Here is an 18,898-nt window from a genome sequence, read left to right as displayed (position 1 = left end):
AAATTTATTAGACCTCCTCATTGATGTGATGCTATTTGTCAATAAATTTATTCTCTATTTTAAATTTTTAAATTTTATATTATTGTTTTCATTAATTCACAAATAAAAAATGTCTAATATATAATAAAAATTAATTTTACATATTTTTTTTGAATTAACGATTATAATTTTACATAACTAATAAAAATATCTCTTAATTAGTAATTTATTTAAAATAAATGATTAATAGTTTTGATTTTTTTACTATAAAAGTCTAATTAATTTTATAACCGTGGTTCCCACGAGTTATAAACTACTATAATAATAAACGTCTTACATAAATTACTATACATTGCTATATAACAAGTTGTTGTATAACATTACATAAAATCAACCAACTAGCAGTTTAATAATACTATAATCGAAAATATACATTGTTACGATCTGTAGAAACAATGGAAAGTGAGGATACGGGTCTATTCACATCTAACTAACTACTATATAAATTTTTAAAAAATGATAAGATTGATACTATCGGGACCTTCATCATCTTATACTGAACAACCATAATGCCTAAAATACTTACTAAGATACCACACTCTTACAATTGTATTATTGTAGACGATCCCATTCAAGAATGTGTGTTTTGGTTATCAGGTTATCTTCATTATAGGGAGAGTATGTGTATCGTGTTATTTAACACTTTCATATCCCTCAATATGTTATTCTAGCTCTTTTTAGAATCGTTTTAAGTTGTTGTCTCAAGAATATATATTCATATCGGGGAAGTGTGATTATCGGCTTATTAAAACTTCATATCTCTTAACATACTATCCTTGTTTTTTTGGGAGCTTTTTAAATTGTTTGTTTACTTTGTTAATATATGTAGTGGAGTTAGTGATATATTTGTTGTTGAGAAATCACACATAGAATATGAGTTTGTCATAATCATCTATCAATCATGTCTATAAATAGACTCAAATGATCTCACAAGTTGGTAGTCACATTCATTAGAAGCCTATCTATAGATTTTATATTAAGTGTTGCCTCATAATATGGCACTCGCTTTGTGGTTGTGGTTTTCTTTTGTACCCCACTATTTATATCATAGATAACTTTTGCATGGACATATCATATATATATATATATATAGAATCTTTTTTTCTTTCATCTATTTCTTTATTCTAACGCATATGTTGTCGTTAAATATCGTCAAATATCACGGTTACTCTCATTAGGGCATTGTGAGACATATTATATAGAATCTTTTTTTTTCTTTCATCTATTTTTTTTATTCTAAGCATATGTTGTCGTTAAATATCGTCAAATATCACGGTTACTCTTATTAGGGCGTTTTGAGACATATCATATGAAATCTTTTTCTTTTCTTTCATCTATTTTTTTATTCTAAGCATATGTTGTCGTAAAATATCGTCAAATATCATGGTTACTCTCATTAGGGCGTTGTGAGACATGTTATATAGAATTTTTTTTTTCATCTATTTTTTTATTCTAAACATATGTTGTCGTTAAATTTCATCAAATATCACTGTTACTCTTATTAGGGCGTTGTGAGACATATCATATGGAATCTTTTTTTTTTTCTTTCATCTATTTTTTATTGTAAACATATGTTATCGTTAAATATCGTCAAATATTACGGTTACTCTCATTAGGGCGTTGTGAGGCATATCATATAGAATCTTTTTTTTTCTTCATCTATTTTTTTATTCTAAGCATATGTTGTCGTTAGATATCGTCAAATATCATGGTTACCCTCATTAGGGCGTTGTGAGAAGACAAACAAGCAACCTTAAAAGGATTCTAATAGGGTGAAGAACATTACGATGAATCTCAAAGTGCCCAATTAATCCCGTATTGATGCAAGAAATGGAGAACAAGCAACTTATAAAGATTACCCTCATTAGGGCGTTGTGAGAAGACAAACAAGTAACCTTAAAAGGATTCTAATAGGGTGAAGAACATTACGATGAATCTCAAAGTGCCCAATTAATCCCGTATTGATGCAAGAAATGGAGAACAAGCAACTTATAAAGATTAACTTGTTTATAGTCAACATACAATATATCATCTATGGATTGCAAGATGCTAGTAACAAATATTACAAACTAGGTACAAAACCCGTGTATTACACAGGTTGATTAAACAAAATATTAAATACTAAAATATAAACGTTAAGTATTTTTTAAATAAAATTTAAAATAAGGAATGAAGAAACTATTAATTACATTAAATACTTTACATATATAAATATTATGTGACTTTTTAATTTAAAATTTGAAAAATCTATAAATTGACATGTTATATTATTTATTCTAAAAATATAATAAAATAACAAATGTCAAAAATCATGAGAGATCAACATGTGTCAAAAAAAACCCTTCATTTTAAGAAGGATAATCTTCAATGACTTTGATCTTATCTCTTCTTATTGGATCATCTACACAAATAACATGGCAACACCAAACAAAAACATATATAAATATTTCATGCATTTTAAGTGAGTGGAACAAGACTATTAAGGCATCTACCATGGTACATGTATATAAAAATCAGGAGTATTCAATTCCATACTCTTCAAATAATCCTACAAAATCATTTCTCATTGGAGTGTATTAATTCAAGTATCAGGATTAGAGCTTAAGTAGTTAAGTGATTGATTACATGTACTCATGTTCCAAATCCACAAATTCTCAGAAATACCACCAAAACACAAACAACTCAAAAATGAAAACAAGATTTCTTCAAACAAAATTTGATTTAAATTTTTTTAAAGTTAAGATTCATAATAAAGCTACATAACATCAAAAATGATTTGAATTCTTCAAGGTGCAACAACCACAATCCGCCCTGCAACTTGATCAAGGTCTCGTCGACCATTAGATGTGATCCTTCTTCCTCTGTAACACAACCAAAAAAATAAACAAACAATTTTACCATTTTACCCTTACATTTCAAAAAAACAAATTTCACAGTATTGAAGCTGGGAGGAAATAGAAAAAAATGCAAATAGGTAAAGGGTTATTAAGTAACAAGTGCTTAATCCATTAAGTCATTATGTTCAGATCAGATGCTTAACACATTAACCTTAACAGGTCTAAAAAACAGTCCCTTAAGTAAGTAACAAGTAACAACATGTATATATGAAGCCTTTATATGATCAAGATTCAAGAGCAACAAATGGATTCTTGAAACAAGAAAATGCATTGATTAAAAGATAAAAGAAAATTGAAACTCACCCCTTGGGATCCATATCGATGATTTTCATGGTTTCCAATTGTTGAAGGATATGGCGAGCAATTCCACCACTGCTTTTGCAGAAATGTGGTGGAGCGCTTCCATTTCTCTTACGTCCGCCATAGATCCTCTGTAATGCTCCAACACCAAGACCACCTCTCAAGTATATTTTCCTGGCAATTGAAGCTGCAAATTGGAATTGTAAAATATGGGTTTGTTTAACTGTTTCTTCACTCTGATAATTGTGTGAAAATAGAAATAGAAAGAACTTACCAGCTCTGATGTAATACCAATCTGGATCATAGGGAGCAAGTTCCTTGAAAGTCGCAGTCTTCACGATATCAGTCCATTCTGGAAGCTCCATCTATGAAAATTAGAATTACCAAGATGATCAATTGTACATGAAAAGATTAGAGTAGAGAAATTAGGGGTAATGTTTCACCAAACACAGAATCAAAATTCAATTACAGTTAAAAAAACACTAGAATTAGAGCCGAAGTTCACCAAATACAAAAGTTCAGTTCATTTTTAAGCATACAAAATTCGAGATTGATGCATTTGTGAGGGAAATAAAAAGCCACTCCGTTACTCTAGATCAACAAACCCTAAAATCAGTAGTGTGGTCGATTTTACCTTGCCGGATCGTTTGAGATGAGCGGCGTAACCCTTAACGAATTCATGCGGGGAAACATCCTTCACAGTTCTCGCTGTCGCCATTGTAGCTGCGTTGAGGCGATTTAGACCTGCACGAAGAGCAATTGGCTAGGTTTTCTTCCATAGTTATATCATCAATATTTATGTGTGTCCATTTTGGCCCATCTTGACATATTGGGTATGTGGTCGAACCAGCAGCTCTTTAGACAAGTATTGGGCCCATCCATAAGCCGTTAAATGTTTTGATGTCCATATAAACACAAAATAGGCATGGTGTTACAGTAAATAAAATTGAAATTTTAAAAATTGTAATATTAGTGGTAGATTTGCAAAAATATTTTAAAAATAGTTATATGTTTTGGGTTAAAAAAACAAATTATATTAGTTATTTTTTAAAATAAAAATAAAAATATGATAATTTTTGGGAGAATAACTAAAGAACGTTGGTATTTGATTCAATACTATAAGTACGTTATTGTTTTGCATAAAAATATAACCCCATTTTGGTTTATTATTTTTGGCTAAAAATATAAAGGTCATCGTTTGGGTGATAAAATATCTTTTTGTTATATATATATATATATATATATATATATATATATATATATATATATATATATATATATATATATATATATATAATCCTGAATTACTCTTATTCTTCATTTTCGTTCACTTTGATAGCTTTGGTTGGACGAATTAGACATTGGAAGCTCCTGATTTGGTTTTCACTTTCATAAACCTTTGTCAAAAGTTTTTCCTTAAATCCAAACTGATTTGCATTCCCTTTCTTCTCGCTATCTTCCTGCACCAATGAAGACATTAATAAATATATAATAAGTTATGCCTCAACATTTTTGTAAAATCATTATAAGGAAAGAACTGCCAACGGAACATAAAACTTATATTAAAATATTATGATGCAAAGGCATAACTTGTGAAATTAAAAAATATATTATTAACATATAATCAAATTTATGCCTCAATACATACAAATACACATAAATACAAACATTGATGCACATAAATAAAACTTAAATATCCATAAATACATAGATACACACAAGTATACAATATTTCAAAAAAAAATATTGAATGTAAAATGCTATAATCAGGTGGAAGTACAATGGTGTAAGAATAAAATATGAAAGCAGTGATATATTAGAAAAATAAAGAAAATTATGTTGTTATTTCTTGCCTACACTCCGTCTATAGAAAAAAAAGTAAATACAAAATTCAAGTAGGTTATTATGTTAGGGAAATAAATACAAAGCTTACCATATTTGAATTTTCTTTTGGCTTAATGATTTACATCTCAAACTGCCCGGACTCCCGCGGGGGGCAGCAGCGGGGAATCTTGGACAATGGGCGAAAGCCCGATCCAGCAATATCGCATGAGTGAAGAAGGGCAATGCCGCTTGTAAAGCTCTTTCGTCGAGTACGCGATCATGACAAGACTCGAGGAAGAAGCCCCGGCTAACTCCGTGCCAGCAGCCGCGGTAAGACGGGGGGGTAAGTGTTCTTCGGAATGACTGGGCGTAAAGGGCATGTAGGCGGTGAATCGGGTTGAAAGTGAAAGTCGCCAAAAAGTGGCGGAATGCGTCTTCTTGTAATTGGAGTTATGTTGCTGTCAATTTAGAAACATGGCTTGCCATTGAGTTGGTGGGAGCAGAGAACCTCCTCGGAGGCATAATAGATTTGTCTTTTGCATACACATTGATCAAGAAAAACTTCTCTCTGCTTAGAATTTGATTCATTAGTCACATTTCAACAATTAGAATAATGTGATATAGGTAAAATGTCTAATTTTACCTAAGCACTGATTGAAAATTTATTTTACATCTTCTATTTGAATCATTTGCATTGATCCTTCGGATCTCCTCCCTATAAATCCACATGTTAGTTTAATTACAAAAATTTGAAATCCCCAATAATGAAAACATAAAAAAATACCTCCTGATCAGATAATATGCTAATGGTGCATCCTTGGATTAAAGCACAGAAAAAATTTTGAAATCCCTTATCATGGTTATCAAGTTTTACAAAAATTCTGAGTTTTTGCCCTGATGTAAAATTTGCAAAAGCCCTTTTAAGAATTATAAAACTAAAATTGGATTAAAGAATTATGAATGATAAATCGCTTCAAAGGATACAAATGTTTAGTTATATAAGCTTATCTACTTAACCATCAATAGAAAGAAACTTAATGAGAGAATTATAGCATGATCGATGTTTTATAAGACAAACATGGAAAATTACATTGAAATAAATAAATAAGATCTTTCAAATGAAATCATTGCTCCACTCAACCTTTTGATGGAGACATGTCATATTCATAGGAATTGTTTTCCATAACCCCGTAGCCAACGTCGTCATCTACAATTCGCCACCAGCTCCTCCATTCATGTTATCATATCCGATTTTTGCTGATTTTTTGAGATTTATAAATGGTTCCTAGTAAAAAAAACTTCATTCTTCACATGATTACAGGCTAACGAAATAGAATTACAAATCTATTTAGGGCTTAAAGATCAAAGGTTTAAGAGCAAAAATTCGAAATCATTACCCTGTTCAACCGAGTTGACGTTAGAGTTCAGTTTCCTCATTCTTGTTTATCTTAATACATAAAAATTATCAATTGATTTAAAAAATACCTAAATATTGAAGCAAAACCATAAAACCTTAAAGATATTGAGTACGTACTTCAGGTGCATTTGAGGAAAAATTAGACGCACTTAATCCCCAAACAAAGCTCCTCCATTTGAAACTGAAAATAGAATAAGAATAATAGGACAAATAGATTAGAAATTGACAAGGGTACCAAAAATTGTTAACCGACTATCAAAATCAAACGCATAAACTGTGAAATCATATAAGGAATCGAAAAAAAAAATAAAAATATGAATCATTTCCATAAATAATTGGGCATTGCGTGGAGAAGAAGTTAAGTCTCCCTCGTTATCATCATTATCATCAGATCATGTAGAGAGAAAGGGGATATCGGTGAAGAAAGAAGAGGTTTTGCAACTTTAATGATCAATGCCAGGTTCCGAAATATTAAAATTAAAAAATACTTAATATTTAAATGATTTGGTCATAACAACTTTGATGACTAAGACATTTGTTGAACTATCTAATTTCTTCTTGGAGGTAACATGCTAATAAATCATATTTGTAGTTTTTTTTCAAAAAAAAAAAATAATATGATGTGAATGTGAATGTGAATACATGATTGTAAAACAATTTGAACATAAGTGATGATATATCTTTTGAAAATATTTGATTTTAAATAATATTAACATGTTGATAGTCAAAATATGAACTTTGGTTTATGATTTATATTTAACAACTTTGATTATCTTTTAAAATGAATTACTTTTTTGCCTCAATGGATAAGAATTATTTTGTATTAATGATACTACAAAAATGACATAATTGGGTTATCCGGTTCCGGGGCTGGTTCCAAAAATTTAATAATTGCCTAGACCGGTTTCGGTTCCGACGAAATGGGGTGGGTATCTACCTATGCTCATCCTTAGCTATAAGCATGGAAGACTAAAGAGGCCTGGTGGTTCAGGGTATGCTAGTGGTTCGAGATGGGGACTAGTTACAAGGATAGAAACATTAGGTTGTACGGAATGCATAACAAAAGACGTGTAACGTGACTTGCTTGCCAAGTCATGTGTAAGTTGGCTCCAAACACCACCCCCAATCTTGATAAGTGTGACCTCTCGTGACTATGGCTACGATCCTTCAAAAGTGAGAGAGGAAAACCTTTTCTTTCTTTCTTTCTTTCTTTCTTTCTCTCTCTCTCTCTCACACACACACACACACAAGCAACTTGACCATTGAATACCATTTCCTATACCTAGTAAGAAGCAAGTGACTTGATTTTTTGGGTGATGTGGCGCACCTTCGCGGGAATTGTGTTGTCTTCCATTCTATATAGCCTAACCGAACATAAAGAGGTATAGTGGACGGTATCTGTCCAATTCCCCAACCAGTTCCCCACCCGAACATGAAGAGGTATAATGGACGGTCTCTATTTTGTGTGTGTGTATATATATTACATCATTATATTCATTAATAATATTAGTTGCATGCTCCACAACGAAACTGTAACATCCGAAAAATCATAGTAATTTAAAGTTTTCGAAAACAACACATTTTAAGCATAAAGTGTTTACAAAACCAATGTTTCTAAAGTATAATCATAATCAGAGTTTTCCCAAGATCCAATATCATAAAAATAGGAAAATGTGCACGACTAAGCATTCGCTTTCCTGCGATCATCTAAAGTATCTGAAGCAATAAACTAAAATTGTAAGCCAAAGCTTAGTGAGTTCCCCCAGAGTACCACCACACAACATAACATATATAACATTTCATGTTGGGTCCAGTCAGTCATCAGACTTGAGTACCCCTGGCCCAATCAGTCATCGGACTGGAATGCCAATATACAACGAGTCCACTCAGTCATCGGACTAGAATACCCTCGGGTCCACTCAGTCATCGGACCGGAATACCCCTTGGTATATTGGATCACACACAAAGAAGTAAAGCCTCAAGCCCAAAACCATAACATGTCGACATATATATATATATATATATATATATATATATATATATATATATATATATAATAGATAGCATATCACTACTGCATAGCAATATCCTATATATCAGGACTTAATTCTAACATTTCAATCCAACATAGCAACATCCTCAACCAGGATACATAATCTAATGGGTCGGTATTGGTGCCTTCGATTTACAAGTATAGTGAGAAAACTCACATCTCAGTCTGAAAAATATCTCTGAACAAAACACAACTCCGAATGTCAGCTCAACCGGTCACATATTCATCAAATAATGACCAATCTCAAATATCACTCAAAATACCCAAAATACCCTTAGGTCAAACTTGGTCAACATCCAAAAAGTCAAACTTGGTCAACACAACTGAGTACGTTGGGCGTACTCAGCCTGTACGTGGGGCATACTCAGCCCTTGACCAAAAACATGAAGTTGGGCTAGTACGCTTAGTGTATCAATCCCTACGCCCAACTTACGTAGTCCTTCTTTAATCCTTCTAATAAGAGCTTACTCCTTTTAAGCTCTTTCGTATAATTCTTAGATTTGACCCCAAACTAATGTCCTTCACCATAAAGTTTCCAACTTTATGGTGTTACATGGCTAGCAAGTGCCCAAAAGCTAAAATCCTAACTTCTTTACCCATTAACACACCTCAACACTTGCATGGAGTGAAAAAAAGGTCCAATATCACATTTTTATCACTCAAACTACCCTAAAGCGTCCAAAATGACAACTCATTTTGTCTAGGGTAGCTAATACCCAAAAGGACCAAGAATATGGGGCTAATTAACATTAACAAGATCTAGAGGTATGATCATCAAGTTCAGAACTTTATACCTCAAAATGAAGCTTGGAGGTGAGGTGTTTCTGGATGTAAGTGGTCTTGATCTTCCAAGCTGGTTCTTCACTCTCCGCTTTGCTTCAAAGACACCAAAACACACACTTTCAAGCTCAAAGGAACACACACAAGATATTAGGGTTGCAATGGACAAAATGAGGATTGGAGGTTGGAGAGGGAATGATTCTTAGTGAATTAATCATGCTTATATATGGTCCAAACCCTAAAAATTAGGGTTTGAGGTTCTGGCACGTACAGCCAACGTACGTGTGTTCCGCCCAATAATTACAAAAATGCCACTATGGGCCACTTTGAAACACTTTCCATATACAAAAGGGCTAAAATACAAATAATCTTCATACTTAGGGTTGAAATTAGTAATACCTCAACATCGACATGTTACAATTCTCCCCCACTTGAACTAGACTTCGTCCTCGAAGTTCGCTGCTACAAACAACTCAGGGTAATGCTCCCTCATCTCCGACTCGAGTTCCCACATCCATTCGGAACCCTTCCGATGTTGCCACTGAACATTGACCAAAGACACCACCTTGTTGCGCAAGTTCTTTGTCTTCCAATCCAATATCGCCACTAGTCTCGTGACATAATTCAAGCGATCATCAACCTTAACATCCTCCAAAGGGACAACCGCCGAGTCATCATCCACACACTTCCAAAGCTGCGAAACAAGGAAGGTGCTGTGGATCTGAGTGAGCTCCCCAAGCAAATCCAGTTTGTATGCCACCCTTCCAACCCTGGAAATTACCAAAAATGGCCTAATATATCGGTGCTCCAACTTGCCCCTCTTTCGGAAGCGTATTACACCCTTCCAGGGTGATACCTTCAACAAAACCATGTTGCCAACCTGGAACTCCAACTCGGATCAACGTTTGTCGGCATAGCTTTTCTACCGACTCTGAGTTGTTTGGAGTCTATGCCTAATTTGTTGAATGAGCTCTGATGTCTAAAACTTTAATGCAAGTAATGTGTTTAAGGAGTGTACCTTAAATTTGAGACTTTATTACCATGGAATTGTTTTTAGTAACATAGTTCCAATAGAACATTCTATAATATTGTTGGCTAAGTCTCTGTAACTTTGAAGCCTCGACATTACAGAAGATAATTGCATTAAGGTTGAACTCTAACGCGTTCTAGTAGTGACAAGAATTTGTAATTGTGAAATAAGCATCATTGGAATAGTGTTCAGTCGACCTGTTCACAAAGGAATGACCATAGAGAGACGTAATATGCATGTTTATAACATGGCATGACTGATGTTTGATTCAAGTGTTTAGTTGATTACTCGAAACATTATACAATGAATAAAGTCTTAATTAATATAGTGATTAAATAATAAGGGTTTTATTTATATTCAATAGTTTGAGATCATAGTTAATTAGGTTATTATTATGTTTCACTTTACATGTTTTACTTCTAGAATATTTTGTGTAACGCCCGTAGATCTGGGCTAGTCATTTTAGAGACGATAAGCATAAAAAATGACTTTTTGATGGAAGATTATTTAGAAGGATTAATCTTAAAAAAGTTGTAGTATATGTCACAAGCTTTCCGTGCATATAAAGTACGCCAAAATCCGAGTTATAACGAAGAAGTTATGACCTGTCGAAGTTTCGCGACAGAACCGGCACGACCCAGCGCGACGTAAATAGTGAATTTAAGGTAGATAGATATATATCCTTAGTGATCTAAATGAGAATTGAAGATCTCATCGATATTAGTGCAACGACGGAAAGACGAACGAAACGGAGTTCAGATGAAGGAGTTATGAATTTCGAACGGAGTTTTCTTGTCCCGGCCTACTAAAGATAATATATAAGTAATATATTTATAATATATTAAAAATAAAGTCAAAATTAGCCAATGGATTCTAAACGAGAGTTGTAGAGCATAATCTTACCTTCGCGTCAATATAAAGAACGTCGAAAACGGAGTTCGTATGCGAAAGTTATGAATTTCTGAAGTTCGGGGCGCGAAACCCCAAAACTGTCAGAGACCACGATGTGGCAAGTCCTCTGACACCTCCGGGAGTCCCCCAGATGCAACTTGCGATGACGCATGCAGTGAAGACCAAGCCCACGACGTGGAAAAATGTTGTCACGACGTGGCAAGGGCCAATTTTGCCCTATAAATAGATTTTAAGGGCCAGCCGTTTAGGGTTGCTAGTTTCTCTTCTCTCTCTCCCGTTTTACCTCGATTTGCGTGCAATATATATATATCCCGAAGGCCCGGTATCAACCCCGAGACCCGAAGCAAGTCCTGAAGCACCGAAGATCCCGAGAAGAAAAGAGTTTCCGAGCTGAAGCTCTACCCGCGAGAAGTCCGGTGTGTGAAGTGATCACAGTTTCACCGAAAGGATACTATTTCTACAAGCCGTAGTGCTGCCCGATCATCTTCTGATCAAGTGAGTGTGTGGTCGCTTTCTTCTAACACATAAATATTAAGTATTTGTTATGAAATACGTGCTATGTGTATAATATATTGTTGTTTATTTGAGATGACTGTGGAATGGAGAAGTATATAAGTTTTAATGAGTTAAACTATATATGTATTTTGTATCTAAAAATATGTTGGGTAGAACATGAGTAGATGAGGTTGTTGGTAGGTGATAAAATGTGGGTTGGACCATGAGATAAAAGGATAAAGAGATAAACTAGTTTTAGATCCAAGGGTATGGATCAGAGCAGGAGGTTAGTTTTAGATCCAAGGGTATGGATCAGATCAAGAGGTTAGTTTTAGGTCCAGGAATATGGATTAGGTAATGAGGAAAATTTAAGATCCGGGAGTACGGATTATGTATTTTAGAACTACATATTCATTCGATGAGGTATCATGTGTATAGTCCCTTTTAGGAATCGTGATTTTAAATACGAGTATTGATTATAATATGAAATATACATATGTATGTGAAGTATTTGTCATTGTCCGAAATACGTGTTAGATATATTTGATAATATACAACGTGCGAATCAGATATGGTTCAATATGTGTTAAGATGTGTATATATGATACTATTACTTAAAAACCTTGTGTTAAGTATACACTAGTTAGCGTTTCCTAAATGAAGATAGTATCAAAAATTGATTATAAACATTGTAGGTTTGCCTGGTGATGGGTTAAGACTTAAATGGGATGTTTAGTTCAAATAGGATTGGGATTTGGGTAGTCTCTTATTAAGAGTACGTGTGGGGTGAGATTGATGATCGGTGGAGTACGTCCTACGTAAAAAAGTACATTTTATGCACGAAGTATTTTTCAAAGCTCTGTATCTTGGGTGCTGCTTGTGCCAGGGTACTATTATGTTCTCAGGTATGATTCTTTCGCATACCAGAGTACTATAATGTGCAAGAAGTACTATCTTGTACAAAGTCTTTCGACAATTTTGTGTGTCGGTTACGGGAGCATACAGGAATACTCTATTAGTATTTCCCCATACTTTTATTTTGAGAGAGCTTTGAAGTCAACATTTCTTTTATGAAGTGATCGACCGAGCTTCATATGTCAGCGTTTTCTTTCACGAAGTAATTAAGGGAACTTCGTAGACTACCTAATAAAGTGTGTTGGTAATAGACAACTGCTAGGTATGTCTGGTGTTATATTGCTGGGATAGGTAGAGTCTGGGGGTATAATACCTCATGATAATCAGACCACGCCTAGGCATTGTTATCTAGATAACTACCCCTGACTTAAAATGTCTTGTGGTTCTTTCTTTTACGAACGAAGGTTCGTGGTGAAACTTGTTCTATTCCCCTCATTTGATGTCTTTATTGATCCTCGTTTGCTGCTAGGGAATTTCCGAAGCAGCTTCGTCAGTTGTTATTCATATCGAATCCTTAGGCTAGATCTCGTAAGATCATTGTATAGGGTCAGTATGTGGGGATCGACGGGATGGGATATGTTGTTTTCGAAATATAATATGTGTTAATAATATCAGTGGTTTTGCAGGATCGAGATATACTTTATTGTCACGTTGTTTGAATTAAGAGCTTTCATACTCTATGTTCCTTAGATAATTAGGTTCATTGGGTAATATTGGAACTAAATGTTCTTTAGGTGTTCTTAAACTAGGTGTCCTTTAATTATTGTGAATTGTGTGTTCACTAGAGGTGATCCAAGAACCATGTCAACACTAGACTTTGTGCCAATTCCTTAGGGCGATCCTTAGGAATGAATGGGAGAAGGGTAATCGGTTCTTAGGATAAATATTTAAGAAATAAATGGAGATAAAGGGGGGGGGGGGGGGGTGGGTAATTGGATTGATTATTTGATAATTAAATATAATAATTATATTATTGTGGGTTGAAAACCCTATATGCTCACCAGGCTCCCAAGCCTGACCCACTCAGTTTAATTGTATCACATGTATCGATACGAAGCTGCTTTGCACTGAGAGATTAAAGGAGATGTAAATCACTAGAGTAAATGAATGTATGTTCTGTTTATGTTTTTGTGTTTGTATCGGAACATGACATCCCAAGGTTTTATTATTTAATGAAAATACATTCTCTTTGAGAAATGTTTTGATAAGTTTTTATCATATCTTGTTTTGGGAACAAATTCCGCAACCGTTTTCTTTAAACGATTACTCTGATTTTAAAATAAAGCATAAACAAACCAGTCTTTTCTGGCTGTGAAATTTAGGGATGTCTCATTTTGATTATTCTAAATTCCACAGTTGCTCGTACTTTTGGAAGTAAGTAGCGAATTAAGATTGTCATGAACTGGATTATAGATTGTTTGAAGAGTTTTTTACATAGCAATTTTTTTGCTGCAATGTTCATGAATACTTAGAAAATGGGGATTTTAAGTGTTGGATAAACCCACGCTCATAGAATTACTTCATGGATTTTATCACGAGTAATTATAAGATGATAGTATCTTATATTCTTGAAACGAAGATATATGAGTTGTTGTTTACAAGTCAGTTGTGCATTGATAGTACGTAAACACATCGGTAACATGGTGTTATAAAACATATTGTTGTGAGTGATTTGATGAGTAAATAATGCAATAATATAAGTCGAAGTTTATCTGTTCCTTTTTCCCTAACGGGAAAAGCGATATCTTTGGGTCCCTCGATGATTTGATGATGACATCTAAAGTGCTTAGCCAAGCCTGGACTAAATTGATGTGTTCAATTGGCAGTCTGATTTCAGTCATCATAAATCAGAAATCGGGAAACAAAACTTGGACAATGAGATTGATTATAATCCATGTTTCATGTATGTATGATATCTTGTAGAACGGATGAATATTTGATCACGTATCTTAGGACACGTAACTGAGTGGGTCAGAGTTTGACATCGGCTTTTAAGAGCTACAATTTGCTAATCAGTTTTAGAAGTTATACTGCCAACTATAGTTATTAGACTTATCCAAGTGGGAGACTGTTGGATTAGGTGTCTAAGCCCATAACTATAATTGGTATACTCTTAAATTGATGGTAGCATAATCTTTTTGGGTTGCCATCCTGTCGGTCAAGCAACTCTCGACGTACCAGGCGATCTCTCTCTTCATACACGGCCACCAGTAACTCAGTCTCAGATCTCGGTACATCATGGTGGCCCCCGAGTGAATAGAGAAATAAGACTTATGAGACTCCTCCGGTACTATCTGTCTGACCCCACCAGACATCAGAACCAATACCCGACCACAACGGATCAACAATCCCCGACTATCCTGCATGAATTTGGTGATCTTGCCCTACCTCTCCAGCTTCCAGTTCTCCTGTCGTACACCCTCGGCCTGAGCTTCCCTGATCAAGCTCACAAGTGTAGAATCTACTTATATCCTCATACATGTCGCTGGAACAGAAGATCCAGTCGACTTGCAGCTCAGGGCGTCCGCCACAACATTCGCTTTACCCGCATGGTAAAGGATCTCGCAATCATAATCCCTAACTATGTTAAGCCACCTACACTGCCTCATGTTCAGGTTCGGCTGATCCATGGTATGTCTCAAACTCTTTGTGGTCTGTGTATATGGTACAACGGACCCCGTAGAGATAATGTCTCTAAATCTTGAGAGCGAATACCAATGCTCCCAACTCCAGATCGTGTGTGGAATATCTCGTCTCATGCGGCTTCAACTGTCGCGAAGCATAAACTATCACCTATCCTCTTTGCATGAGGACTGCTCCCAATCTGGTGATCGATGTATCACAAAATACCACGAAATCCTCAACTCCCTCAAGGAGTGTCAAAATTGGCGCCTCGCAGAGTCGCTGTCGCAGAGTCTTAAATGCAGTCTGCTGCTCAGGGCCCCACCAGAAATCCACCCCATTCCTCGTCAGACAAGTGAGGTGTGCTGAAATCTTGGAGAAATTCAGTATGAATCTCCGGTAGTACCTTGCCAATCCCAAGAAGCTCCTGATATCCGATGGAGATTTTTGGAACCTCCCACTGCATAACCGCCTCGATCTTGGCCGGATCGACCAAAATCCCCTCCTGGTTAATGAGATGTCGAGGGAACTGAACCTCTTGCAACCAAAACTCACATTTTGAGAACTTGGCATATATCCGTTCTTGCCTCAAGACTCCCAGTAGTTCATGGAGATGCTCCTCATGCCGCTTTCTTGTCTTGGAATACACCAAGATGTCGTCTATAAACACAATGACTGAGTGATTGAGCATCAGTCTGCATACCAGATTCATCAGGTGTAACGCTCGTGTTCCTAGGCTAGGCATTAATGATGATGTAATAGTCTAGGTTAACCTTTGTAAGCCGTTGCGAAATAATAGAAATGTATTATTTGAATATTATGTGTTTTATGATTAATTTTGTGGCTTAAATGAATTGAGAATAAAAAAATATAAGCGTAATAATAAAATATTAGATAAGCCCAATATCTATGAAGGAAGTTGTAGTGGTCGTGACAAGGGTTCCGGATATATAAAGAATGTCGAAATCCGAGTTATAACGAAGAAGTTATGACCTGTCGAAGTTTTGCGACAGAACCGGTACGACACTGCATGACGTAAATAGTGAGTTTACGATAGAACGATATTTAGCCTTAGTGATCTAAACGAAAGTCGTAGAATATGTTAAACTGAGAGCGTGCATAAGAAGAACGTCTAAATCTGACTTCGTATGAGGAAGTTATGATTTTTCGAAGTTTTGACTTAGCAGTATGCAGCCCAAAGTTCGAATATGAGATCAAGTGATTTCTAGTCGAAACAATCTAAACGAAAATCGAATATCTCGTCGATATTAATGCAATGGTAAAAATACATACGAAAACGGACGTTGAATGAAGGAGTTATGAATTTCTAACGGAGTTTTCCTGTCCTGGCCTACTAAAAATAATATAATAAAAGTTAAAGTCAAAATTAGCCGACGAAGTCTAAACGAGAGTTGTAGAGCATAATCTCACCTACGTGTGCATACAAATAACGTCAAAAACGGAGCTCGTATGTGAAAGATACGGATTTTAGAAGTTTGGAAATGTAGAGTACGCCCAGCGTACTCATGGTTCATGGTGTGGGTTGGGGCACGTCGCCCTACTCCACCACTCAAGTGTCTCGGGTCCAAAGTCGTGACGCATCCGATCCAATCCACTCAGTACACCCGGCGTACTAGGCGTATGCCCCGCATACACGTCGACGAAGGAGTACGCCCCGCGTACCCTGAAGTTACGCCCAACGTAAATCGGGGGTTCACTCCCTATAAATAAAACTCGAGGTCTACCGATCTTTTTGCTAATTTCCACTTCTTCACCCCCCCCCCCCCCTTTTCTTTCTTCTACTATGCGATAAATACCCCCGAAACTCCGGTATCAACCCCGACACCCAAAGCAAGTCCCGAAGCCCTGAAGATCTCGAGAAATAGAGTTGTCGAGTCGAAAACCCTATATGCTCACCAGGCTCCCAAGCTTGACCCACTCAGTTTCTTTGTATTACAGGTAGTGGCGCGAGAGCATAAGTTGGACAACTTGTGAAGATATTTTGTTTATACGCTAGTAGTTGTATATAACTGTTGTAAGGCTTATAATGTGACGTTTATGCTTTTGGTCTGTATCGGAACATGACATCCTGAGTTTTGTTATATATAAAAATACATTTCTTTAAGGAATGCTTTGATAAATTTTATTTATCATATTTTGTTTTGGGAACAAATTCCGCAACTTTTTTAAATCAAAGGATTACTCTGAAAATTATTTTAAAAACATAAATTAAATCGGTCTTTTCTGACCGTGAATTTGGAGATGTCACATCTGGTCTATAAATACAGCTGGCGCGTTGGTTAGCCTAAATGGCATCACCACGAAATCGTAATGTCCATAACAAGTCCGGAACACGGTCTTCTTCGCGTCCTCCTCCCTTACCCTAACCTGATGCTACCCGGACCTCAAGTCTATCTTGGAGAACCAAGATGCTCCCTGTAGCTGATCAAAGAGATCATGAATATGGGGAAGTGGATAACGGTTCTTTACCGTTAATTTGCTCAACTCCCGGTAATCGATGCACATCCAGTGTGAACCATCCTTTATCTTGACAAAGAGAATCGGGGCTCCCCACGGAGAACTGCTCGGACGAATAAATTGATTGCCTAGCAGCTTCTATAGCTGAGATGACAGCTCCTTCATCTCAGGTGGTGCCAATCGGTATGATGCCTTGGCGATAGGGGTCACACCTGGCACAAGGTCGATCCTGAACTCGACCTGCCTCTCCGGAGGCACTATGAGCAACTCCTCCGAAAACACATCAACAAACTCTCTGACGAATGGAACCTCTAAAACCGAGACCTGATCCCTGACCCGCGTATCCACCACATATGCCAAACAACCCACATACATGTGCTGAATATACTGTCGAGCCCTGGCGGCTGAAAAGAACCCTAAACCCAACTTGGTGCCCTCGTTGTAGACAACCAGTTCTCCCCCACTTGTGGTTCGAACTACCACATGCTGACCCTCGTAGTCGATCATGGCTTCGAAACGACTCAGCCAGTTCATACCTACTATCACACAAATGTCCCCCATGGGAATCGGAATCAAGTCGATCGGGAAGGATACCCCGGAGATCTCCATAACGCAACCCTAATAGACTCAAGAAGCAGAAATCCCATGTTCGTTGGCGATGGAGACTCGCAACAAACACTCTAGATCTCCTAAGGGCAAATCGAACCCCATACTAAACGATCGAGAGACAAATGATCGACTCGCCCCCGAGTCAAACAATACCAGAGCAGGCAAAGAGTCCACTAAGAATGTACCTATGTATGAGCATAAAATAAACATAATCAACAAGATAAAGGATCAAAACATACCTGCCACCACATCTGGTGTTGTCCTGCCTCCTCGGTCGTGAGCTGGAATGCACGTCCCCGAGCCCTCGGGGGCTCTGCTCTACCCCGGCTCCAGTCAGAGATCCTCAGTGTAGCTGGCGTGGGAGCCTGCGCCGGCTTGGCGACGAGCAACGGATAGTTGGCCTTCACGTGGCCAACCTGATCACTGTAACATCCCAAAAATCATGACCAATTTTTTTTTAAAACATTAATAAAACCATCAATATTAAGTCATTTCAACCACAACTAAAGGATTATATATCACAACAG

General features: G+C 36.3%; 1 protein-coding gene and 1 long non-coding RNA gene across 3 annotated transcripts; both read right to left on the bottom strand.

The window, feature by feature from the left end:
- Window positions 1–2,739: 2,739 nt before the first annotated feature.
- LOC111884917 (40S ribosomal protein S19-3) lies at window positions 2,740–4,029 on the bottom strand. Its single transcript, XM_023881212.3, has 4 exons — window positions 3,871–4,029; window positions 3,511–3,601; window positions 3,240–3,423; window positions 2,740–2,900 (listed from the first exon to the last, which is right to left on the bottom strand). The coding sequence occupies exons 1-4, from the start codon at window positions 3,952–3,954 to the stop codon at window positions 2,825–2,827; spliced, it is 435 nt and encodes a 144-aa protein (XP_023736980.1). The 5' UTR covers window positions 3,955–4,029; the 3' UTR covers window positions 2,740–2,824.
- A 487-nt stretch (window positions 4,030–4,516) lies between these two features.
- On the bottom strand, window positions 4,517–6,920 carry LOC122197428 (uncharacterized). 2 transcript variants are annotated; one of them, XR_006191045.2, is made up of 6 exons: window positions 6,595–6,920; window positions 6,458–6,507; window positions 6,202–6,345; window positions 5,704–5,775; window positions 5,170–5,628; window positions 4,517–4,696 (listed from the first exon to the last, which is right to left on the bottom strand). It is a non-coding gene; the product is annotated as an uncharacterized LOC122197428 (long non-coding RNA). The 2 variants fall into 2 exon arrangements; XR_006191046.2 differs by having other exon boundaries at window positions 4,517–4,692.
- Between the last annotated feature and the right edge of the window lie 11,978 nt (window positions 6,921–18,898).

The sequence above is a fragment of the Lactuca sativa genome, chromosome 4, assembly GCF_002870075.4.
Source record: "Lactuca sativa cultivar Salinas chromosome 4, Lsat_Salinas_v11, whole genome shotgun sequence".
Classification (NCBI taxonomy): Eukaryota; Viridiplantae; Streptophyta; class Magnoliopsida; order Asterales; family Asteraceae; genus Lactuca; species Lactuca sativa.
This window is presented reverse-complemented; position numbering and strand designations above follow the sequence as displayed.